The sequence below is a fragment of the Syngnathus acus genome, chromosome 9, assembly GCF_901709675.1.
Source record: "Syngnathus acus chromosome 9, fSynAcu1.2, whole genome shotgun sequence".
Lineage (NCBI taxonomy): Eukaryota > Metazoa > Chordata > Actinopteri > Syngnathiformes > Syngnathidae > Syngnathus > Syngnathus acus.
Genome location: NC_051094.1, coordinates 423,986 through 448,577, shown reverse-complemented (window position 1 = coordinate 448,577; position 24,592 = coordinate 423,986). Strand labels below are relative to the sequence as shown.

The window sequence follows — 24,592 nt, the reverse complement described above, 5'->3', positions numbered from 1 at the left end:
GGAAAGTAGCAGCCAAGTGACATTCAAATGAAAAATACTGCTAGCTAGCAGACATTCATGTCACTTTATGGCCCTTGCATGACATGAACCACATTTGAACAACCATTGACAAATATGTTCAAATACTACCTTTGATTTATAATGCACGTTACAGGAAGAAATGTCAAGGTATGCTAGTGACCCTCCCATCCCTGATCTCACCGTGAATGAAAATAAAAAACTATGAGCGCAGCCAGCCCTGCAAGAAATGCGAGTCGCTGTTCACAACGTGAAACCGCAGGAAGTTGTTGCGTGCATGAGGAAGTCTTAATATGTCATTTGCCAGCAAATTGCTCTTGCCCACTGAGTGAGTTATAAGAATGGAAATTCCTCGGGCAATTATTTTTTTTTGGGCCATAGAGCCACTTAAATGTCACATCACTGGCGTCACTGTGTGATTGGGTGAAATTCTTCTTCTATTCAAAATTTCTGAGTGCTATTTTAGCACATGGGTCTAAAAGTTAGTTGAGGATTTGACTAAGCATGTTTTAGATCCTAGACCTAGACTTATTGATGAGTTAGTTACTAATAAATAGGTTATTCATGAATATATTACTAGATATGATTATTTGATTGTATTTATGCCCAATCATTATTTACATACAGCACATACGCAGTTTATCTTATGTTTTGTGGAAACGCCTGCCTCTAAAAGAGATAAAAAAATAAATAAATAAAAAGACCCTTCATGGTGCATTTAGCTGTATCTCAATCAAGGGCAACCCCCCCCCACCCACTTCTTATCCGATTCCACATCACCCCGCTTGTTCTCCTTCGTCATACTTGTAGAAGTGCACCGTCAAGCGAGTGATGCTTTGTCTTACTACGTTGCGTCCCTCAGTTTCGATCTGTCACTCCCACACAGGGATAGTAAAATGTTGCTGATGCTTGTTTATGTTCAAGAGTATAAAAATGAGTCTTTGCGCTCATTCGGTGTGTATGATCGATCAGCAGCGGCAGCAGCAGCAGCAGCAGCAGCAACTGCACTTTTGTTCTTCATTTCTTTTCAGTCTTTTCACCAGAATGGTAAGTGAAGGCCATTGGATGCTTGCTTAGAATGACTCTTTTGATTGTGGTGTTTCCAGAAATCATACAAATACTATATGCGTCTATTGAATTGCTAACATTTGTCCTCTGATCCCTCAGACATCAATGCGGCGGATATTTGGGCTTCTGCTCATCAGCCTTATGGGAGTGAATGGACTCAATTACTTCCCCAAATCATGTACGTATGTTTTGACATTTGAAGTACTTTTGTCCTTTCTTTGTCCCTCCCTGTATTTCTGCTGTTAGAAGTTACCATTTTAAGGTCGATTTTTCGGCATCCATTAAAATGCTTCTTTTTTTCTTTTTCTTTTTTTTCAAACAACTGCCAAGTATTCATGATGTGTTTTCCAAAAACAAACAAACAAACAACAACATTGCTTCAGTGATACAAATCCGCACTACTTTTTTTTTGAACCCAAGTATTTGATTCCTTATGCTTTGATCAGCTTTGCCACAGAATGAAAGGTTCATGATCATCTTCCTCAAATTCCTATTCTTCTGTCCATGCAGTTGTGACGGCAAAGATAAACGCCTCGGTCACATTGCCGTGCGGTGCAACAATCAATGGAGATGACGTCACATGGACGTTTAAAGGTAGGGACCTGGATGAAGATTACCAAGATGAGGTGCAGAAGGCTGGTGCCAATCTACTGGTCAAGGAGGTAGGCAGGCCCTTGCTGGGAGAGTACACTTGCTGGAGCGGAGGGGAGAGCGCGTCCGTTTATCTCCTGCTGGAGGCCGAGGAGGAGGGGGAACTCGGTGAGATGATCCTTGTCTGGCGCTGTTCAAAAATCGACTCCTATTTTATATGTGCTTTTACCTATTTATTTTGGAATCATTTGTTTTACAGATTCTTTCCTCACCTGCCGCGCCAAGTCCTACAACTGCGCTTTTAGCTGTACCTGGGTCGACAATAAGTACAAAGTTGTACGCCTCGGACTGGACCCGCATTGGTAAACAAACAAACAAACAAACAAACAAACAAACAAACAAACAAACGTAATTTGGACGTTTTGTTTCCTCAATTCCTAACTTATCAGAGAGCTGACTGTTTTCCCAGCAGAATGGCTGCTCCCTCATAGCAGGGGATGGCTTTCACACGTTTCTTTTTGCTTTCTCTCCACAGCCGTGAAGGAGGCGACTCGTGCAGCTGGGTCAAAAGCACCGTTGAGCAACAAGATGGCCGACTCCACTTTGAGCTGCGCCACTCGCTCTCACCCTACTCCGAGGAGAGCACCAGGCTGGAACTCACGGCCGAAGCCCTCGAAAACAACTCCCTCCTCAGGAGGACCAAGACATTTTATCTCAGAGATATCAGTGAGTCATTGTAACTGATTAATGGTGATTTTATTTTGGGTACAAAATATGGATTGCCATTAGGAATGTGTTTTACGCAGAGCATATGTGAATAGTATAGTAGTATGATCAACATTAGTAATATTAGCGTTCATATTGTAAACTATTGCTACTATTTCTTACATAAGAAAGCAAAAAAAAAAATACCTGTAGACATGATATTGCATTGCTGTAAGCTAGCTAAATAGCTTGATAGCTAGCAAGCTAGCTAGCTTCCAAGCGAGAGAGAGAGAGAGAGAGAGAGAGAGAGAGAGAGAGAGAGAGTGTGTCATAAAACAAAAACGATGCTGAATGGGAACTTGCCACTTGTGTTTTGCCCAGTTCAACCAGACAGTCCTGAAATTGTTCAATGTCAAGAAGTGGATCACAGCTTAAGCGTGACCGTCCGTCCTCCATCCAGCTGGTCCACCCCTCACAGTTTCTTCGGCCTGGAGCACGAGGTGGAATATGAGCGCAAAGATGACGGAAAGGTGCAACACGTGCAACGACTTCTTCCACAAAGCACATTTTTTTGGTGATTAAGTGCTCTGGAATGTTTCTCTTCACTAACTTCTGTCGCGTTTGCCCGGCTTATGTCAGAAGGGACGCTCGTCGCTCTCCTTGGTACCCAAGAAGATCAGCAGGTTGCGGGTTCACTCCCGGGACGAGCTGGTCCAGTCAGCCTGGAGCCAGTGGACTGAATGGACAACTGTAACCTGCTGACCACAGCGTCTGCTGCCTTTCCATCTCTTGCAACATACTATGTCCGAAAGTCAGTGAGGCCTTTGTAGTTTTACGGAACATTCAACACTGACACTCTGACACCAAACTATTTATTCATATGTTTCTTTATTGTTTCTTTATTTTAAACCAAGCAACCTGCTGTTCCTTAAATGAGGGTTTTGCTCACTTTCCCCCTTTCTTCTGCATTCATTGAGGTCAGTTGACTTTAGCCAGCCATTCGCTCACTACTTTTCTGTCTTTCTGTTCATTTGAAGTTTGGGGCTTCATAGTCAAGTGCCACAACAAGTATACCAGCTGTTGCTAGCTTGATTTGGATGTATTTATATTTATATATTTTTTAATTGGTTTATTTATTTGTTTATTTATTTATTGCAATGTGATCCAAATTTTGAGCATCACATACACCATCATGTGAGTGAAGTGATTACAAATTTGTCAGTTGTTAAACGTGGGCAAGGAGGCATATGTGCATGCACTTGTAGTCATTTACTGAACCGGAAACATTTTCAAAATACAAAATGGGAACAGTCGCTAAAAGCTGCTGTCACCCACAACCCGCGCCCAGACACTCACGCGTTATTTCAAAATGTCGGTTTTTGTGTTGTATTTTTGTGTCATCAACTCAGGGCCAAGGAGGAAAATGGAAGCGTTGTAAACCCAAGAAGACAGCAATGTATATTTGACTCCACAGATGAGTTGGAGATACATGAAGCTTTCCGGCAGATTTTCAATTGAAACATTGTAAAAACACCTCTTGCTATGAAATCATTTGAAGATGTTTGGTTAACGACATCACTTGGAGATGACTTCACCGAACCCTCATTAAAGTAAAGAATATGCATAAATGATGTTTAGCGTTGTCAAGTTCTTGAACAATGAGCAATTGGAATGAGCGAAATGGAATGTGCTTACGAGAATAGACAAGAGTGCCGTTGGTCCAGAAATATCGAGTCGCCCACTATTCTTAAAAGAAAAGCAAAAGGCGTAGCGCAGCGCAGCGCAGCGCAGCACCGTCGTAGAGATCCTGCTCCTTTTTTGGGGGCTCACACCTTTGAAGTGATATCGATTCTCCTGAAACGGAAAGACATGGAAGGTGAAGGTGAAAATAACTTTGAAATGTTTGAGCCCTTACCTGGCCCTCCGCCTGGGGCACAGGCACACCCGCCTCCAGACGATCCTCCACACGGCTCCCCTCAGGGCCGGGCTCCCCCAAATGTACAGTGCCGGGGTGACGAGCGCGTTGAGGCGCGCCATGATGGCAAACAGGTTGGTGGCCTCGTTGCGGAAGCGGACCCCGCTCCGGGTGAGCTGCCTGACGATGATGTTGACGAACGAGGGGCACCAGAGGGCCAGAAAGCAGATGACCACGAGAACGATGATGCGCAGCGACTCCCTCTTGTTGTCCCGCTCGGCGCTGGGCGGCTCTCGGGACAGGTGGTTGCGGGTGATCGTGTACAACTTGACCGTCATCAGCACCTTCAGCAGTGGGAGCAAGTACCAAGACGAATGTGACCGGAGCTACTTTGCACAATCAAACCATGTAAAAGCCCAAATGATTCAAACGCTGCTGCGTGGTCTACACTTCCCTTTTCCTTTGATATAAGCGAGCGAGCGAGAGGAGCAAATCGCTACTTTTACCCGACCGAAGCACCCGCACTTTTGCTTTTCCCAAATCTGACCTTGACCAACACGATGATCTGCAGCGTCATGACCCCGAAGGCGTTGATCTGGGCCGCCTTGGAAATGGGCACCATGTTCTGCACGGTGAGGATGGAGTAGGTGTAGGTCCAGCAGAAGATGCACACGCCGATCACGAGCGAGCGGCTGACGTAGCGGTCGTAGAAGAACGGGTGACAGACGGCCAGGTAGCGGTCAAACTGAGCAAACAAGAAGGTCAACACGTTGACGCCAAGGAAGGAGGGGAGGATGTAGAAGGTTCCGTTCCGGGACGGGTATCCCTCCTGGACGTCAAACAGGCCCAAGTAGTAGACGGAGAAGCCCGTCAGCGTGTCGCTGACGCTGGTGTTGAGCATGAAAATGAAGCGGTTCTGGATGCGCAGCCAGCGGCTGGAAGCGATGCCCACGGCCACCGAGCCGGCCACCAAGACGGCGCTGGTGGCAAACAGGATGTGGAAGATGAACACCAAGAAGTCACAGACAGAGTCCAAATCAACTGACAGAGGGATGGTGCAGTTCAGGGGCATGGTCTTGCCGCCCGTCAATAGAGCACGTCGGAGCTTCTACCGCCCCTTTTAAAGGCAAGATGCTGACCTCCAGGGGGGATTTGGAACACGCAGTGCATTGTCTTGTTTTTGGGTGAAGTCAAGCGCAAGTCATCATATGTGATGAGGAGGCCTTCCAACGGAGTCTCTCGGGGATCTGCAATTGTGTCTCCAGTGGTGCTTGTTGTCTCCTCTCAACGTCATTTTGTTAACAGGGGTGGGTGTCAAAGTCCATTTCCCTTGGAACTATTTCCATACACCGAGCCCAAGTTTGAATAGCTCTTCAAACGCAAACTCCTCAGGGGATGTTTGAGAATATTTGCCATTTTTCACATCACGTCCTGAGTGTTGTTAGTCACCGAAATGTTGAACAGAGCCTGTGATTGACCCAAGTCCAATTCCTTGTTTGGCACGCTGAAACATGGCGAATCAAAACTCTTGAGTCTTGAAGTGCCCCCCACCATCATGATCAACATGGAATTACAGAAGCGTAGTAGGTCCACGCACGTAGGTATTCATCAAGAACGAGGCAGATATTTGGTTGTACTGCCTGTATTTTCCGATTCCGAGTGCTTTTTTCATACCTTCCAAGATACATACAGCAAGGAGTCACGAGTGCAGCCAAAAGACACAAACACACGCACTGAATGAAACCACAAGATGGCAGCAGGAACTCTCAAAACCACTTTGAAGGGCTGACAAGAAATAAGCGGCTATTTGTCCTCGGACAGGCCCATGAAAGAAAAATAATCCACATTAAGTATAGGAAAGATATATATAAATCTGAAGGGGTCATTTTGATTCATGAATGCATTGACAGTAAGCACGACTTGAACTTCGCAGGTCTGGGGTCAGCAGTGGCACTTCCTTTAGCGACCAACAGATGTCAGTAGAGTGCTTTGGCACAACGCCATCCAGCCTCGACCAGAGAAACGTACGTTGATCTGAAATGATGATTCCATTTGAACACCTCATAAGAATGTATGTTCCACGTGACTTTGCTTCAGCAATTATGTCGAATAAAGACCAGCCACGATACGCTTGCAATTGGTGCTTTTCACAAGGGTTTGTTTGACACACTTATAGGTGGGGGGCGGGGGGAGGAGCCAATAAATAAGCAAGGCGGTTTCCGCACATCTGGTGCCCACTTTGTGACCCCCATTCCAACAATTCTGCTTGATTTAGCTCTCACTCGTCTGACCTAGGAGGTCACAAGTATCACCCAGAAAGTGAAAAGTCAGAAAATGCTTATGCTGCACGTTTCGCCTCATTCTATTGATAACGCGGCTTTGAAAAGAGTCATGTTCAAAACATTCGGTTGGAATGAATGAATGAATGAATGAATGAATGAATGAATGAATAAATAAATAAATAAATAAATAAATAAATGTGGCTTCCTCATGCCATGCAATAAAAGCTGCCAATTAAACAGGGCAAATCAGAAAAGGAGGGAAACGGACTTCCAGTTCACCTTGCTTTGGTGACATTTGTTTGGGATCACATTTGGCCTGGTAAACGACTTAAGTGTGTGGGCAATGGGCATCCTCCTCCCATCTTTGCGTTTTGCAGGTAGCGCTGCCAGTGAGCGAGCGGGGCGGGGCGGGGAGGGGAGGGGCGGGGCGGCCTGCCGTTCCAACTTGAAACTCTCCCACAGTGGGCTGAACCGTGTCTCTCTCTCTCTCTCTCTCTCTCTCTCTCTCTCTCTCTCTCTCTCTCTCTCTCTCTCTCTCTCTCTCTCTCTCTCTCTCTCTCTCTCTCTCTCTCTCTCTCTCTGCTGTTGCTGTTGCTGCTACCGCTGCTGCTGCCGCTGCCGCTGCAGCACTCCGCTCCGGGCTGGTTCCTATTCAAATGTGGGTCAGGGGTGAGGAAGCGTAACGTCATAAGCTTGCAACATGGCGTCCCGAAGGCTGTGAGATGAGCAAGAGGATGGTAAAGAACGCTTGAGAACCACCCTACCCATGTAAGAAGGTAATTTGCAACGATTCTCAATGTGTTTTCATGTGCATGTGAAACGGCTGCTTTTGTGGCTGGCGTGTTTGTTTCTTGCCTTGAGTGGCTTTACGGTTACGCTCGAGCGTTTTTTCCACGCCGTGCCAACAAAAAAAAAAAAAAAAGCGAGGGGGGGGGGGGGGGGGGCTACGCTTGTGCCGATTGTGTCTTATTGCTGTAGGCTTTCTTAACGCCGAAACCCAGATCCAAGTATTTCTGGTCTCCCTTACAATGATTGATAATGAAAGGAATGCCTTTGCAAATGCTGCACGATGGGCTACCAAGCGATGCCCAAATCACCGACAGACAGGCTGGCAAAACATTGCATCTCATTTCCTTGCTTTTATGACACGATACGCTCACAACATTTCCGATCGTCGTTTGCAATCTGTTCTTCGGCTCCTGCCATTCTTCTCCCTGTTGATGACGAAACGGTGCGGATTCTACTCAAGCGACGCATTTAAGAGAATGGTCAGCAATCGATACTGAATGGATGGCGCAACGTGCGTGCGTTGTTTATATTCAGGTTAATCCACCTCAATGTGCCGCCTAAGGCCAATGAAAGCGATTTAGTTGCAGCGACTGGCCGGCCATGAGAGTCTCGCAGCACTGTGTGTGTGTGTGTGTGTGTGTGTGTGTGTGTGTGTGTGTCTGTCTGTGTGTGTCTGTGTGTCTGTCTGTGTGTGTCTGTGTGTGTGCGTGCGCACGGACGGACGGACGGACAGCAGCTCTCATCGAGCACATCTTTGTTTTGCGCCCCAAACAGCGGTGCTAGTAGGTCTTTATTGAATCGAAAGTCCCAAAAAGCCCAACGAGTTGAGCCACAGGTGAGGGAGGGGAATGGCACTTTGAATTCTCAGGTGATTAGTGTTGCTGAAAGTACCAAGGGGCATGGAGATAATAAGGCATAGGAATGTCAGTAATGTAGGTTCACTTGACTGGCTCATGTTTTTTGTTACCAACTTGTTTTTAGCTGCTTTCTTTCGTATGCCTCTCTTAAGTGCATTTTCCAGTTTGGGATTGCCACATGCAAGTTGCTATTCACAGCTTGATGGATGGCACCTGGCAGGCTTGAAGCATGTTTGTGGTGGATTTTTAGTTATGTGGCTGCCATTGTATTTCAAGGCCATCTGACTTTATTTCCATGCCTTGTACAGAAAACGTGGCCATTTAGCATTGTACATCAAATGAGCCTTCGAACTTCAGCCCAAACGAATACTTGCCCGAGTCATTTTGAACCTTTGGGTCAAACAAGATAGTTTTCTTGATTGAGATCACCATGAACTAAGAAACAAAAAGACAAAGACACAACAATTTTTAGCAAGCGCTTCGGTATTATTATTTTTTTTTGGATACAACAGTAAAGTACTGAGACAGTGGCTAGCTACACTTGTCGATCCGAATAAATGTGTCCTTGTCAACGTAGCCAATGATGCTATTAACACCGCATGTGGCTTTTAGCTATTTGTTACATATTGCTTCTACAACGATTAATCAAATCACTTGAATAGAAGAAAGGTCAAAGAAATATATTGGCAGGGATGGGATTGTATGTTACTGCAGTTTCTTTGCACCCAAAAATAAAAGCTGTAAAAGTCACACAACACAAGGTATTCTTGTTAGCTCATTTTATATAGCCCAAGACTGCATTAACAGTCCAATGGGATTAAGTGTCAAATCATTTCTTCTAAAAGTATGCCATAGTCCAATGGGATGAAGTGTCAAATGATATCTTGTTGGAGTATTCCATAATCGCAGTCCTCGTTTCCAGCCCTTCCTTCACAATTTGAGTCTGAGGCTATTTTAGTGTGCTGTTCAAGGCGTGACGAGGCAAAAGACCATTTGTGTATAGCATCTTAATTAGAGAAGGCTTGTCAAGATGTTGGTTGGGGAGGGAAGAGTTCTCGCTTTGCCTCCAGCATTTGCTTCTACTGCAACATTAACAGTTATTCTTTGGCTTTATTTGCAAAGACGCTCATTAAAAGGATTCAGCATACCTGCAGGTGCTGCTTGGATGCATTTAATCCGAGTCTTCCTCCTTTCAGATGCTTAAATCGACGTGGCACCGAAACCACAGTGAGGGTGAACATTAGCCCAAAAAAAAAAAAAAAAAAGATTTGATTAAAAAAAAAAAAAAAAAAGCTGTCGCTATGGCTCCCTCCACCCTTTTGGCAACCTGTCATTTTCCAAACACGGACAAACATCAGCGCGGTGCGGCTGTGAAATAGTCAGCAGATGTACTTTGAGTGTGGATTTGAGGTTATTGCCCGAGTCAACTGATCAGTGTGACAAGCTTAACTGATCACTACGGACTACAAAGCTTGGCCCGGAGGTTAATTTGAGGCCTGTGTGTGCCTCATGATCCACTCCTCTTGATGCACACACAGTGCCTGCCCTGTGTACATTGCCATCGCGGAGGCAGCGCAATGCATCCATGCAGAAGGCCTTCAAGGACTTGAAGACCCGGCTGGCACTTGCGTCCATACAAGACATGGCACTTTGATTTGTTCAGTGTCCAGTGCCGGGTTGTTGTCGCTCTTCTTTGGAATGTATTTGTGATAGATAGCCAGAAGGTTGGGATGTGTTTAAAAGGGGTGGTAGCTGTGTTTAGGGGGGGGGGGGGGGGGGGGGGGGGGGGGGGGGGGGGGGCTTATAGCTTCAGGTCATGTGGGCGTGCTGCTTTTTTTATTTTTTTTATTTGATGAGGGTGTCTGGTCAGCCTTATCTCACCAACAAAGTTCATTCTTCCAAGAACAGAGTCACTTTATCTTAGCAATCATATGTTCACTGGCTGGTTGATTGCTTTACTTCCTCACACATACACACACAGGTACTCCATGATGGGCTCCTGCGAAAATGCATCAAAAGGTTGAGGCACCCTGAAGAACTTTGCTAAGGGAACTTGGGCTTTCCCTTTTTTGGTTCATCTACGTAGAAACAAATCGCAAGCCGGTAGAATCAATTGTAGATGGCAGTTTTCTTTTTGTCTTATATGAAAGTAACTGGTGTTCCATTCGGTGCTCCTCCATGAACATTTTGCGACCTGAACATGTGTGGCTAATCCTCGTGATGGCTTCACAAAGATGAGATGTTGGAAATGAAAATAAGATATTCAGTGCGGGCAGAGTGCTGGGATTTATCCCCTCTCCATGTGTTAATTATTCTCTACAACAAGTCACAAAAAGCAGGATCCAAGTATGGATGAATTAAGTCCTGTGTCCTCCAGCGTAAAAGTAACGGCATGTCTTCAGTCACCCGCCAAGCCTTCCTGTGTCTGTAAAGCCCTTTTTGTTATTTTTTTAATGCACCATATGAATTGTGGCCAGTGGCAACACGCATTGGATTGAATCAATTGGAACTTGTATGGGAAGGACGGAGGGAGGCAGGCAGGCAGTGCGTCTAAATGTGCGCCACAAGTTTCCTAGTTGACTTGATATACTTTATATCTCGATCCATTTAAGAATGACTTTTGAAGGTGTGTGTGCCATTTGCAAAGTAGGCAAAAAGAAACGTTTGTTCCTTGTCTGCATGTGAGCAAACCGGTTTGAAATCATGTATATGTACATGTGCCCCCTCCCTCCCTCCCTCGCTCCCTCCCTGCCTCAAGGTGATGAGCTACGTGTGTGAGACGAAGCCTTCCCTCGTCCTCCTACGCATTGTGCCCCCCCTCCCCCTCCCTCCTGTGATGAAATGGGTTCTTTTCATTCCCTTGCACCCTGGGCAGGACTTGTTTGTCTGCAACACGGCCCAACTGGCCGACACATGAAAATTGGAAGCTTTTGACCCTAGCTGCCGCGGTGGAGCTACTGTAATGCATGCGTTTCCCTCCCTCTTCACCGCACCGCCAGAAGGCCGGCCGGATCGCCTCACTCCACATTTGTATCCAACAATCGGATCGCAGTCTTCCTCCCGGAGATAGATGACTCTGGGAATCAAATTGGCGTTAAGTTTCCCCCCCTAGATGTCGGGTGTTTAATCCAGTCGAGTGGAGGCGAAAGTAAATTAGCATTGAAAGCTACGTTGAATTTGCATTGACAACGGTGACATTGAGTTCATTCGGTCGTTTGTTTTCGATGGGATTCTTGGGTGCTACCGCGCTGGGCCGAATCTTTGCATTTCTGAAACGGGCACGTTTCCAAAAACCGGACATTTTTGTCGGGCCGTTGACATTGCATTGTCACAGACTTTGGAGTGGGCAATCGTTCTTGAAAAATAACACATCTATGTGGGCTGGCCAGGCATTGTAGACGAGTTCAAAAAAAATCCAAGTTAAAACTCAAATGTAGTCTTATGCATAGTTCCATATGGATACGAACAGCAAAGAGTAACCAAAGAGTGCCTGCCTGCCTGCCTCACTGAGGCGAGCATCGTTGCTGCATTGGTGATCGCTTTGAATGCCAGCATGTCATTTTAGCTTTGTCAATATTACTGTGCGCACTGAAGCGTAATTTCCTCAAATATTTCTGCCTCCGTAGATCCTACTTATGTTTGGCGATGAAAAAAAACAAATACTTTGTATGCTACCTGAGCTTGCTGAGCCATTCCGCCCCGATGTTGGCACTTTGTTCAGACAATCTATCTGCACTTTTGGAGTAGGCGGCTGGCGTGGGATTCCAGACAATTTTCCCCAAAGCAATGCTTAAATGTGTGAATTTGTGCCTGACACAGCACGTCAGGTGTAAGGAGCGAGAGGATGTCGGCCGGTGGGGAAAATGGCCAAAGCTCAGCTGCTGTCTTTAATCTCCTTATTGTGAGCTTTGGCCAGCGAGAGAATTGAAACCTTGCTAATTGGCACGCGCCGTTCATCTCGACTGGGCTGGGCTGGGCTGGGCCGGGCTGGGCTGGGCCGGGCTGGGCTGGGCCGGGCTGGGCTGGGCTGGGCTGGGCCGGGCTGGGCTGGGCTGGGCTGGGCTGGGCCGGGCCGGGCCGGGCCGGGCTGGGCTGGGCTGGGCCGGGCTGGGCTGGGCTGGGCCGGGCCGGGCCGGGCCTCTGCTTGTCAGCCATGTTGAAATAGCTCGGAGGTACTTGCTCACTGTTTGTATTTCAAACTGGCTTTGTACCATCCCCCTAACCTAAGCCTTCCCCCAACTGGCTCTGCCCACCAGCGATAGATAGATACTCTGTGCTTGTGCTGTAAGTGCACTGTCTCCATGACGGGGGTCCGCTCGCTACCTTTTTGTCTCATCTGCCCACATTCCGTCTTTCTGCTCACTGTTTGTTGCTAAAGTAGCCCAGCCTAAAGTTGAGTGTGTTGTTCTTAAAGTCTTTATTATTATTATTATTTTTTTTATCTGTTAGATGTAAGCAGCTGACCTTTGGCAGTAGTAGGGTGTGTTTTGTTATTGCGCCACGGGACTTTGTGTCACCTCTGCCCTTTCGCCAGGCTCCCGGTCCTCTGTTCTGGAGATTAGCGCCACAGCCCACTGCTTCCTCCGTCAACTTGCCCGTATGAAGTTTGCTGCTGTGCTCTCCCTTAATCCTCCTTGAGAGGAATAAAAAGGGGATGCCGCGGCAGAAAGCAAAACCCTAACGCAGGGTACGGCCTCTAACGTGTTACATCGGTGTCGTTTTCGGGATGATTGAGAGCCTGAACATTTTTACAGCCACTCAAGAAAAAAATGCCTTGATGCTTGCCAAGTATATATGTCCGTAGAGACCAAATGAAGTCAAACCGGATCACCCAAATCTCTGCTATAGTAGATCATTTGCTGTTCTTCTTTCCTCTCTTGACACCTGATCTATTTTGTTTTCCGATCATGTCTGTCAAGTCAGGGAACACGCCCCTCTGTCAAAGAAGTCAAGGTTGAGGCGAAGCAACGGGGTGCGTAAGGGGTTTTAGCGGCAAGCTGCCCCTCGATCATGAAGTCACGGCCTGTTTTTGAAAAGGTCAAAACTGCAAGCAAGGTAAACTGATCTCCTGGTCGCTCGCCGCTTGAAGGGCAATGTCTACCCCTGCCTGCTCTCTGCTCAAAGCCCCCCCCCCTTGCCCTGACTTCAATTGGTATGTGTGTGTGGGGGGGGGGGTTGTTTGGTCAGAGCACGTCTTGTTTCTTAAGGGTCAATAATTCCTTGACATCTCTCAGCTTCTCTGCCAAGACCCATCATGGTTTTTAGCGGAGGGATTGGAAAAAGGCGGAATGAAGCCTGCTGGGAACCCACCGGCAATTATGCAACCGTAGCCGATTGTGGATATTCATCTCGCCGTGTTTCACTTAATGCGTGATGATCTGGATTTGGAGATATGAAGCAGGTCTATTTGCAATTGCAACCCCCCGCCCACCCCACCCCACCCCACCCACCGCCTGTTGGGCATCTCCAAAGGAACAGCAAGCAGCGAGGCCTACACGTGTCCTACCCTGGCTGCATATAGATCAGGCGTATTCCATTAGCGGCTCCCCGGAATCCAGCCGGCAGAGTAGCACCGGAGGGGCCGGGGGGAGCTGCTAGCCGCCACGTGGGTGATGGGATTGGACCGAGGATGAGAAAACGAGGGGGGTGGGGAAGATTTCTCTCTCCTGGCTCCCTTTTTATGTCCGTTTGGTGGAATAGCCCCCCCACACCCATAAAGTCCGCAGAGGTGTAAGCAAGCAAGATGCGGCTTCCCGGCATGACAGAAACATGTCCGTCTTTCCTCGATGATCAAGCGTGGAGGTCGGACGCAGATCCAGCCAGGATATTTTCGCCCTTGGCTGGTTACGACACGCTACGCGGTGGGGAGTTTCAACTCTCCCTGGCAGATCCGTGAAGGTTGGGAGGCAAGATGAGAGATTGGGGGGGGGGTGGGGACCAAGACCACGAGTCCAAGTGTCAAAGCAGAGAAGGCAAGCCCAGGCCTGGACCTGGCTGGCGTCTAATGATCACTTGAGCTGATTTCTATCAGCCAGCCAGCAAGCCAGCAAGCCAGCGCAACTGTTCTCAAAGAGCCAGACAGCTCCAGTTAAGCATTCCTGCTAAAGTGGAGTTTTGTTCCAACGGAGCTTTTGTGTTGGTACATAAGACATTGGAGTTATTGTCGGGTCGAGAGCTCCTTAAGAAAGCTGTGATGCAGTTTGTCTCGACTCTGCCTAGAGGCCGGTTTGAGCTTCAAACGGGGAGTTAACTCTAAGACCTGGATAAACAACAAGTTATTATTGTTGCTGTTGGAAAATGACGACAACGACGACAACTGCAAAGTCATTTTTGTGCGTTCCGAAACCATTCAAGCTGTACTCTTGAGTTGTTTTTACACACACTGAACTGCGACTTGGCAGTTTGCAAGCGCTCTTAAATCTCTCGGTCGACACTGAGCTGACACGGCTCGTATTGTCATTCGCAGTAAACGCTGATGGAGGTAAGCGGCGGGCGGCACTCTTCGAATCTCCGGTAATGCAGTACGCGGTGTTCCGAGAGGCGTTCATTTTGCGCGTCCGTATTACGAGCGGAGCCCACCGAAAAACATGTCGCAGTTGAGACTTCCTAGAAGCCTTCTGATCTGGATTCCAGTACCGCATCACTTGCCAATGATGTGGTTCGTTATTTAATCAATGTCGAGTGACAAGGAAATGATGTGTTAATTATCGTCGGGGAAAAAGTTGTAAGACTGGGTTAACGTCTTAGCTGCCGCGCATGCCGCCGTGCTACCTCTTTGTCTTGTATTGTATTTTCTAGATTGAAATTTGTATTTGGCGATTCAGGCCCACACTAGAAAGTGAGCAGGGCTGTTTTTTTAGGCTGTGAGGAAGGGAGGGCCTCTGTGGAGGATCGGGTGGTGCCGTCCTTGTCTTTGAGCCGCACCCTCCACCCCCTCCTGTGTAGTTTTACCTGCTCAAGTGTCACCTAATCCCTGCCGTGCCACCGAGCGAGCGAGCCCCAGACAATGGGGCAGAGCTGACATTACCATGACCTAATGGAGAATAGGACGGGAGGAGGGCATCCCACTGAAACTGGAGTTCTCACGACCGGGGAGAGGGAAGAGAAAGCCAGATGAGGCACCTAAACCAGTTACTTTAGTCCTTCTTTTTCCCCACCCTTTGCCTTTGTGCCAGAACATTGGCAAAATGTACAATCAGAATTTGATCTACGCGGGGTTTCAATTTGTTTTAAATGCAAGCTGAGAAGGGGAGACGGTTTCCTCTTTCCAGGTTGACGTGATAATGATGTGGTGGTGCATTTGAGAGCTTCAAGGTTAGATGATGGATGTGCTCGCAGCAATGGCGCTTTTTATTGTTGCTTCAAAGGCGCTAGCTGAGATTTGATTGCTGTTTCCACTTGGCGGACTGCACAAGTTGTGCTTTTATGGACGACTGTGCTGGGGCCTGAGCCAAGAAAACAAGTGTGAATCCACGCTCAGTAAGCTCTGTGAGAGTCGTGGAACCGGAAGAGCAAAATGTAACTACCATGGTGCGCAAGTGGTCAAGAAACCTTCTAGTGAGCGCAAACTCATCACCTTTTTATTTCTCGGTCTTTCCAGCTTCAGGTGGCGTTGGTGTAGGAAGAGAGCGAGCGACGCCGAAAGAAGGAAGGAAGGAAGGGCAGAAGGAAGGAAGGTGGAAATGGAACTGCCAAATCATGCCAAACAACTGCTGCTGCAACTCAACCAACAGAGAGCCAAGGGCTTCCTGTGCGATGTCATCATCGTGGTAGAGAATGCGCTCTTCCGTGCCCACAAGAACATCCTGGCGGCCAGCAGCATCTACTTCAAGTCTTTGGTCCTCCACGATAACCTCATTAACCTCGACACGGAGATGGTCAACCCTTCCGTGTTCAGGCAAGTTCTGGATTTCATCTACACCGGTAAGCTGCTCTCCTCCTCGGAGCAGGGCAGCGAGCAGAATTTCAGCGCCCTGTTAACTGCGGCCAGCTACCTCCAGCTCCACGACCTCGCCGCCCTGTGCAGAAAGAAGCTCAAGCGCAGCGGCGGGAAAGCCCCGCCCGGCAAGCCTTCCGCTCCCGGCCCCCTTAGCCGACTACGCCTCAACAACCAGCGCCTTTCCTCCTCCACGCCCGCCGGGCCCAACAACCACTATCAGGCCAGCCCTTCGGACGCCGAGCAGCCGCTGCCGCTGCCGGACGAAGGCCTTCGGGACAAGCTCTCCGACGACGAAATGTATATCGGCAGTTCGGGCGGGAGGAGCGCCGCCGCCGCCGCCGGCGGCAACGGAAGCAGTAACGGTAACCTCAGCAGCGGAGGAAGCGCCGGCGAGCCCGATCTCGGGCTGGACCTGACCAAAAAGAGCCCTCCCTCGGCAGGCACGCCACTCACCGACGCCCTGAGCCCCCACAGCAACTCCCAAGAATCCCCTCAATCTGCCTCAGTATCCACAACCAACAGTGCCTCCCTGGACGACTCTTCCACCACCCTCCACAACGCCGACGTCTGCAGCTCGGACGCCGCCGAGCTCAACTGCGCTTCGAAAGGCGACAACGGCCAGCACGACGGACCCCCGCCCCAGAAGAAGTATCGGCAGGGCGGGCGCAAGAACGAATGGCCCAAAAAGGAGGCGTCGGGGTTGAAGTCTGACGATCACGACAGGCCTCTGGTCAACGGGGTGATAGTGGGGCCCAAAGACGGCGGACCCGCCGGCAACGACCAAAGCCTCCGCTGCAAAGACGACGAAGAGGGAGGCGAAAACGGCCAGGACCACAGCGAGGAGAGCGGTCAGAGCGAAGGAGAGAGCGCAGGGGGCGGACCAGGCGGGGCCCACCAGAACGCCAACTACGTGTACCGCCAGGAAGGTTTCGAGCCGGCCTTCGGGGACAACCTCTACGTGTGCATCCCCTGCGGCAAAGGCTTCCCCAGCTCGAGCAACTCAAACGCTCACGTGGAAACGCACACCGAGGACGAGCTCTACGTCAAAGAGGAAGCGGGGGCCCTGGTGAAAGAGGAAGACGAGGAGGAGGCCGAGGACCTGTCGGCCCCCGTGGGGCCCTCCCGCTTTGGCTCGGAAGCCCGCCCTTTCAAGTGCACCGTTTGCAATAAGAGCTACAAGGACCCGGCCACGTTGCGGCAACACGAGAAGAGCCACTGGCTGACCCGGCCCTTCCCGTGCAACATCTGCGGCAAAATGTTCACCCAGAGGGGCACCATGACGCGCCACATGCGCAGCCACCTGGGCCTCAAGCCCTTCGCCTGCGAGGAGTGCGGCATGCGCTTCACCCGCCAGTACCGGCTGACCGAGCACATGCGCGTGCACTCGGGCGAGAAGCCCTACGAATGCCAGCTGTGCGGCGGCAAGTTTACGCAACAGCGCAACCTCATCAGTCACCTGAGAATGCACACCTCGCCCTCCTAGAAAAGCAACCAACGCATCAAGCCAAAGAACTCTGGGAAGAAATAGCAAGCGAAACACAGAGAAACAAACGCACAGTTTTGGATTGCGCTCGCTCGCTTTACCGCCCCTGCCCTGCCCTGCCCTGCCCTGCCCTGGCCGGCCGGCCGGGTGAGCGTTGTTGCCATCTTACCATGCTGGGCGCATTGACCATTGTCACCGTCGCTTTCAAGTGACATACGCTCACTCACCTCTCAGGACTTATAGAGGGACAGTTTACTCTTTTCTCTCTCTCTCTCTCTGTCTCTCTCTCTCTCTCTCTGTCTCTCTCTCTCCCTCCGTCTCTCTCTCTCTCTCTGTCTTTCGCTCTCTCTTTCTTTCTCTCAACCCAAAGTCATAAAGCCGTGGCGTCATAGCTTTGTGACTTGTGGTCTTTCAAGGCCGAAAAATGTGAATGTGGGTACCAATGTAATGTCCAGCCCTGCCCCCCCGCTCCCAAATGCGTCTGTCTTCTCCTCTACCTTTGGAACAGCTTTTCACTGGTTGTCAGCTGAACGATAGCTCAAGAGTTCCCTCTGCTCTCTGGCGCTATTCTGACCAAATAGATTCAAAGAACCCAACACTGGCAATAATAAGCGTTTTCTTGGGGTTTTTTTTTTGGTAACCGACAGCTTTACAGCCTTTTTCTTTTTTGGAGCGCTGGGGCATCTTGATTTAAGACGAAGGGGGGTGACTCGGCTGGGTTCGGGACCATGCTTTAACTGATGGAAGGTTGTAGGTGGGATCAAGGTTACGTTCTCTTGATGGCTGTTGAACATTCACTCTTTTCCCCTCTTGCCCGCTAGTGCAAACGTGGTTGGGAAAGAGGACTCCCGCCCGCCCCCCCCCCACCTTGAGGTACTTGTTTTACTTAAAGAACTTCTAATGTTTCCGTGAATGTTTAAACTGGAAGGTCTTGGGTTTTTCTTGTGGATTGGGAGGGAGGGATCTGTTTTTAAAGGGGGCTAATAAGAAGAGGGTGATTTAGACTGACCAATATGTTCAGTGGGTACGTTTATTTTGTCTGTATAGCTTTCCTCCCCTTGAGAGAGAGAAAAAAAAAAGAAGTCTATTTATATGGGCTTGTGACCGACCTCGCTACCTCTGATTACGAACTCTATATGTGGATTAGTTGAAAGTTCCGATGTAATTAAGTGTAAAAAGTGTGTAGATGATCTTCACCTGATGCTTTAACCTGCCCATCTCTCAACACAGTTTTCTATTCTCCTTAGCAGTGGTGGCTTCAGAATGGAATATAGCTTTCCGGGTTGCCCCGCTCAGGGTGGCGCCGCCTCAAAATGTACTGTAGCGTCTTTGCCAAGGCAAGGAATGATGGTTAGTTGGTTTTTAGGTGTAGTGTGTTCCAAAGATCTTGTGAATGTGGAGGACAGAGCTAACTAACAAACATTGCTAGATGAGTTCAAACCAAAGCTTTTTCAAATAAAAAGATGTACTTAAGATATATAGCATACTAAATTATTTCACTTTTGTTTTTCCTTTATTTTTGTTCCTGTATAATACAAATTTATGAATTATATTGTAAGTCCATTGAAAGAAATTCATTCTTGACCTGGACTTTTGGCCAATGACTCTGAGACAGATGGAGAAAGGTTGTGGTGGTTTGCAAAGGAAAGCTTGTGCTGATTGGTGGGCCGGTGAACTTTACCACCATTTTTTTTTTTTTTTGGGGGGGGGGGGTTTGTTGTCTTTATGTGCAGAGTCCTTATCACTTTATATTCCCCAACTTTAAAAACAGGACTTGATAATATGTTCTGTTCAGACCAAAAAGAAAAAAAAAAAATCTAGGACTTATAATCAGAAATTGAATGTGAAGTTCAAGTTGCTTGTTTTTTTGTTTTTTTTTTAGCCAGACTTGTGAAAACTTGTAACAAGAAGGGAGATGCACTGGACAGCTCCTCATCGGTCTCCTGCAAAGATCCTTTGTTATTGTCGTCTCTGACTGTGTTCAACTGTGTCGCATCATTTTTTATTTGAAGTTATTCAAACTTCCCGATGCATTACCTCATAAGCGAGCGAGTACATGCTTAAAATTGGGCCGCCGTTATTATGTAATCGGCGGGCGCCACACGTAGTCACTAAAGCCTGTCCAGTGTATCCACTCTTACACTGTGGACCTTCACTACAAGTTTTTGGTATAGGCATTCCTCTCTTTTTTTTTATTATTGTTGGGTTAGCCGTCTTCTTGAATTTATTTTGTTGTTGTTGTTTTTGGTTTCTTTGTTGCCCTCATGGTCTGTGAATTTATCATGTAAGGATGCGGCCACAGTTACAACCTGCATCCTGGAGTCCTGCATTAGTTACTACTTGGTCATGTTGCCGGTTATGCAATTACTAGTTGGCTAGTAATTGCACGGTCGGTACATGCCCCGCCCCTCCCCCTTGCTGTAAACCACAAACATGCATCCATCCTCTGGCGCAAGATGGAGTCCACGGTGCATTGCCTTCTCGTACCTGTCAGCACTTGATATGGGGTGCAGCTCGATGTATGTCATGCAACGGATGTTTTTTTGTTTTTGTTTTTTTTTCGTACAAGATATCCAGCCATTGCTGCAAAAAAAAAAGAAGAAAAAAAAAAAAGACTTTGTAGCTGCGTTTGAATGCTTGTTGTGGGACATTGCGAAACTCCAAACTGTGACAATACTACTACTAATACTTCTACTACTAGAGCTACGACTAGAACTACTACTATACAATTACTTCAGGGATAGTTCTGCATCTGTGAATGCAGGCTCTCAGCTACATTTGTAAGACATAGTATTGTATCAATTTCTCTGTATTTTAATGATGGGTGGGGAGAAGAAAGCAAAACACTAGTTTCATACATAAAACAAAAGGGTGGGGGGGGGGGGGTGTTTTCAACTAACACAAAGAGCCTTGACAAAAGGTGAGGCAGCTCAAACACGTCTACATTTTAGTCGATAACGCACTATGTTCATGAATAGTTGCAAAGTTGTACAAAGACCTAAAAAAAGAAAAGCTCATACCCAAAATCCACAAACTATTTTTTAAACCAAAGCACATTTGAATGACTATGGAACCATGTGTGGCTCGAGGAAAAGAAAAAAAAGAGAGAGAGAGAGAGAGAGAAACATATGTATTTATCTCATTGTTTACAAACTTTTCCAGTTTTTACAGACCTCAAGTCAAGGCCAGTCAGAGTTGTTTTCTGTTTGTTTTGCGTCTTTCTTTCTTTCTTCCTCTCGCTGCTGCCAAAGCAAAAGCGTGGGCTCGGACTGCTGCATATTCAATGAGGGGGAGGAGCATGTTTGCTTTTCGATGCACCCTCTGCCAGCTGGCTTTTGGGGTGACCCCGAACTCCCCCTCATGCCCTCTGGCCTGTCTGGGGGGTGGGCAGTGCATCCTTGATGTGTTTGTTTAGTGGGGCTGCGTGTGGTGCATATCCGTGTTTGCCCACATGCACTTGACGACCGACGGCCTCCTGGCGCTCGCTCTTCAGTAGTGGGAGGGGCCGGCCGGGGGCGAGGTCGCACGCTTTTTTGGGGTTTTTTTTTTTTCTTTTCTTTTTTTTTTTAATGATAATCACATCAGGTTGTTGGTAGCTTTTGATTTGGTCCTCTGCATGTACACGAGAATAATCTGCTAGTCTTAACTGTGAATGTTTTTTCTCCTTGCTTTGTTTCTTGATTTATTTGGTTGTTGTTTTTTTAAGCTGCCGGTGTTGTGTGGGTCAAAGCAGCACAAACCTCTGGCTGGCTGAGCCTCCTTACAAAGTTGGTGCAAACACTTATTGATGGTGTTTAGTTTTGTTTTTTTTAATCAAATGTCAGTGATGAATGTATTTATTTGCGGTCCTGCCCTCAACCCTGCAAAGAATATTTGCTCAAAGTGTGAGACTGGGGTGAAGGCAGGACCCCCTATTTTCTTTTCTTTCTTTTTTTCTTGAATGTTTTTTGAGGATTTCAAGCTGGGAATCAAAAAAATGCGAGAACAGCCATTTACTGCATTCTGTGATCTTTTCTGGGATTATGAATTTTTTTTTTTTTTTTTTTAAATGGATGGTCAATATCCAATTTGTCACTCACACCTGAATGTCTACCAAGTTTTAGTTCATGTATTTTTCGGCGGGTGTTTTCTTTTCTCCAACCGTATGTTGTCACAGAAAGCATCGTGAGCTGCGATGCAATTGGAGGCCACTGTATTATTATTATTATTTTTTGAACTCGCTCTTCCTGGGTGTTGCCTTGCATCTGCCATTAAATGACCTACCAAAACATAAGCAACGACATACACATCATCCACTCTTTTTAATTGCTGAGAATATTTTTCTCATTTTAAACCACACCTGCGTCTTTAACATGTTAGTTCCGTCTGAGTTTTTTTTTTATTCTTACAGAACCATAGGGTGAGATAGCTTTACGAAGTGCACTTTGTATGTTTTTCAAAAGCTCCGGCTCGGCCCGAGGTGCTTTCATATCACTTCCCGCTTAACAGACACTTCCCTCACTCGAGTCGTACCTCATCTCTTACTTGTGTTTGGTGGAAATAACTTTTCTTTATGCAGTGTTACAAAAGCTTTAAGAGAAAAACACATTACACAAAGTAAGGAAAACTGGACCTTGAAGTTTGGTAGTTAGGCCCCTTTTTCCATGACAACACGGTGGTACCTGCAGCTACTATCGTTTCGGTACCCGCTCAGCTAACGGGCTGAGTCCATTGAAGTAAAACGGAGGACACCGTCTACCTGCGTTATTTATTTGAGTTTGTTAGCACGTCAGCCTGTCGGATGCATTCCAAAATGGCATGGTTTTCGGTCCAGTGGAAAAGTAGCCCAAGGTTTTCAAAATGTTAGCTTTGTTAGCTTAGCTGGCATACTAGCTTTTGCCATTCAGACTAAACCAAAGGCAGTCTTAAGAGTAACGAAAAGGGCCCTCAAAGCTCGTCTTAAGCTTTATCGTCCCTCGCTTTATCGCTCTTACGCCCAAAGCGCTACTTTTTTTTAACTCCGCCATATCTGCCAGTGCATTTTACATTTCAGTATTTTCTGTACGTCCGTTGACTCGACACCAAAATACCTCTTTCAATGTTTACACAAATGTGCTCTTGTACTCTATTACACCTTATGTTCTTTTTCCGTCCACCCATGCCCAAAATAGTGATTATTTTGGTATCTACATGGGTTTGTGGCTGTTTCCAGAAAGCCATGACTAGCCGCTAAAACCTGTTAGCGAAACTAGCCGTTGACTTGCTTTTGGTTTGTTTTCTTGGGACAAAGTGCTCAATAATGTATCAGGGTCTGCGGCCTGAGAAACTGTGTAACGTCCGCACGCACACGTAGGGCCTTTCTTGATGACTAATGAAGCATGAAAAGCTTTCCCGCTGTCAAAGTGCGCACAACTGGGCTTCCTGCCCGTGCAAACACAGATAGTCTAGACTTGCCCGATGACACGCAACGCACACATCAGTATTTAAGGTGGTTTCCTGCGCGGCTTTGTGGGCAGCACCCAGGTGGGGCTTGGGCGGGCGGTCTCTCTCTCCCTTCATGTCCGCTCACTTGTCACAGAGCTCTCGTATTCAGGTCTGCCGCCGCCGTGCATTGCCAAGGGGCTCGCAAAAACTCAAGTGTCATAAAGTGTAATACAGCTGACCTCAGCATTCATAACCTTGCAGTCTTAATGTACAGCATTGAGGCAAATAAACTGTTATTTTACAATCTTTTCATTAAAAGCTTGATTGAAAACCAAACCTGTTGCTTGTTGACTGATCCCCATCTTTTGAGCAACATTTTGCAAAAGCAATCTCCCAAACACCTGGCTGAAGTGACTAAAAATGGTTGTTTGGCGTGAACAGAACGCTGCCGGCCACCAAAACACTGCAATAGCGATTACGGTGGTGGCGGCACTATTCTTCGATTTTTCTTTTTGAAATACGTAGCTGTCTGTTAGCACAAACAACAATTCATACAAGTTGAAAGATGTTAAGCAAACTCAACATACTTTTAAAAGGTAAAAGAGCGCCCGCCCGCCAGCCAGATTGTTTTCATGACCCTTGTTTCATTCATGATCTCCTGCAACCTTCTTGATTGAAGGCAGAACCAGCTGAGGTAAACAAAAGGTCCTTTTCCAGGCCACCTCAAGGCCTGCCTGCCTGCCTGCCTGCCTGCCTGCCTGCCTGCGTGGCTGCCTGCCTGCCTGCGTGGCTGCCTGCCTGCCTGCCTGCCTGCCTGCCTGCCTGCCTGCCTGCCTGCCTGCCTGCCTGCCTGCCTGCCTGCCTTCCTGCCTGCCTGCCTGCCTGCCTGCCTGCCTGCCCTGCTGCCTGCCTGGCTGCCTGCCTGGCTGCCTGCCCTGCTGCCTGCCTGCCCGGCTGCCTGCCTGCGTGGCTGCCTGCCTGCGTGGCTGCCTGCCTGCGTGGCTGCCTGCCTGCGTGGCTGCCTGCCTGCCTGGCTGCCTGCCTGCGTGGCTGCCTGCCTGCCTGGCTGCCTGCCTGCCTGGCTGCCTGCCTGCGTGGCTGCCTGCCTGCGTGGCTGCCTGCCTGCCTGGCTGCCTGCCTGCGTGGCTGCCTGCCTGCCTGGCTGCCTGCCTGCGTGGCTGCCTGCCTGCGTGGCTGCCTGCCTGCGTGGCTGCCTGCCTGCGTGGCTGCCTGCCTTCTTTCCTTCCCCTCCTCCAGCCCGACGGTAAACACGTTTGCAAAAGCACATGCTCACGCCCTACTCGGGTATTTAAATGAACCCTTATCAAAGATACCAGTGAGTTCAACTGTAGTTTGATGTGACGAGAGCCACTTTATTAACTTCCAAGCTCATGCTCTGCAATCCTTCCACCCCTTTTTTACAATTTTTTTGGTCTGCCCTTTGGGACACAACAGGGTACCCAATGTTGTGTCCCAAAGGACAGTTATTTGTGTTTATTAGAAACCTCTCGACTTATCTCAGTTGACTTACTCATGACTCAA

The 24,592-nt window shown here is 48.0% G+C and overlaps 3 protein-coding genes across 4 annotated transcripts; 2 read left to right on the top strand and 1 right to left on the bottom strand.

The window, feature by feature from the left end:
* Window positions 1-978: 978 nt before the first annotated feature.
* On the top strand, window positions 979-3,357 carry si:dkey-88e18.2 (interleukin-12 subunit beta). Its single transcript, XM_037259347.1, has 7 exons — window positions 979-1,065; window positions 1,186-1,264; window positions 1,597-1,845; window positions 1,937-2,039; window positions 2,213-2,403; window positions 2,764-2,912; window positions 3,022-3,357. The coding sequence occupies exons 1-7, from the start codon at window positions 979-981 to the stop codon at window positions 3,142-3,144; spliced, it is 981 nt and encodes a 326-aa protein (XP_037115242.1). The 3' UTR covers window positions 3,145-3,357.
* An 804-nt stretch (window positions 3,358-4,161) lies between these two features.
* Window positions 4,162-5,369, bottom strand: LOC119127410 (G-protein coupled receptor 183-like). Its single transcript, XM_037259344.1, has 3 exons — window positions 4,845-5,369; window positions 4,298-4,641; window positions 4,162-4,236 (listed from the first exon to the last, which is right to left on the bottom strand). The coding sequence occupies exons 1-3, from the start codon at window positions 5,367-5,369 to the stop codon at window positions 4,209-4,211; spliced, it is 897 nt and encodes a 298-aa protein (XP_037115239.1). The 3' UTR covers window positions 4,162-4,208.
* A 1,768-nt stretch (window positions 5,370-7,137) lies between these two features.
* On the top strand, window positions 7,138-23,386 carry hic2 (hypermethylated in cancer 2). 2 transcript variants are annotated; one of them, XM_037257958.1, is made up of 2 exons: window positions 7,138-7,347; window positions 15,826-23,386. In XM_037257958.1, exon 2 carries the CDS (start codon window positions 15,908-15,910, stop codon window positions 17,645-17,647), a length of 1,740 nt encoding a protein of 579 aa, XP_037113853.1. In that variant the 5' UTR covers window positions 7,138-7,347; window positions 15,826-15,907; the 3' UTR covers window positions 17,648-23,386. The 2 variants fall into 2 exon arrangements, with proteins under 2 accessions (XP_037113853.1, XP_037113852.1); XM_037257957.1 differs by having other exon boundaries at window positions 7,138-7,355.
* Window positions 23,387-24,592: the final 1,206 nt, after the last annotated feature.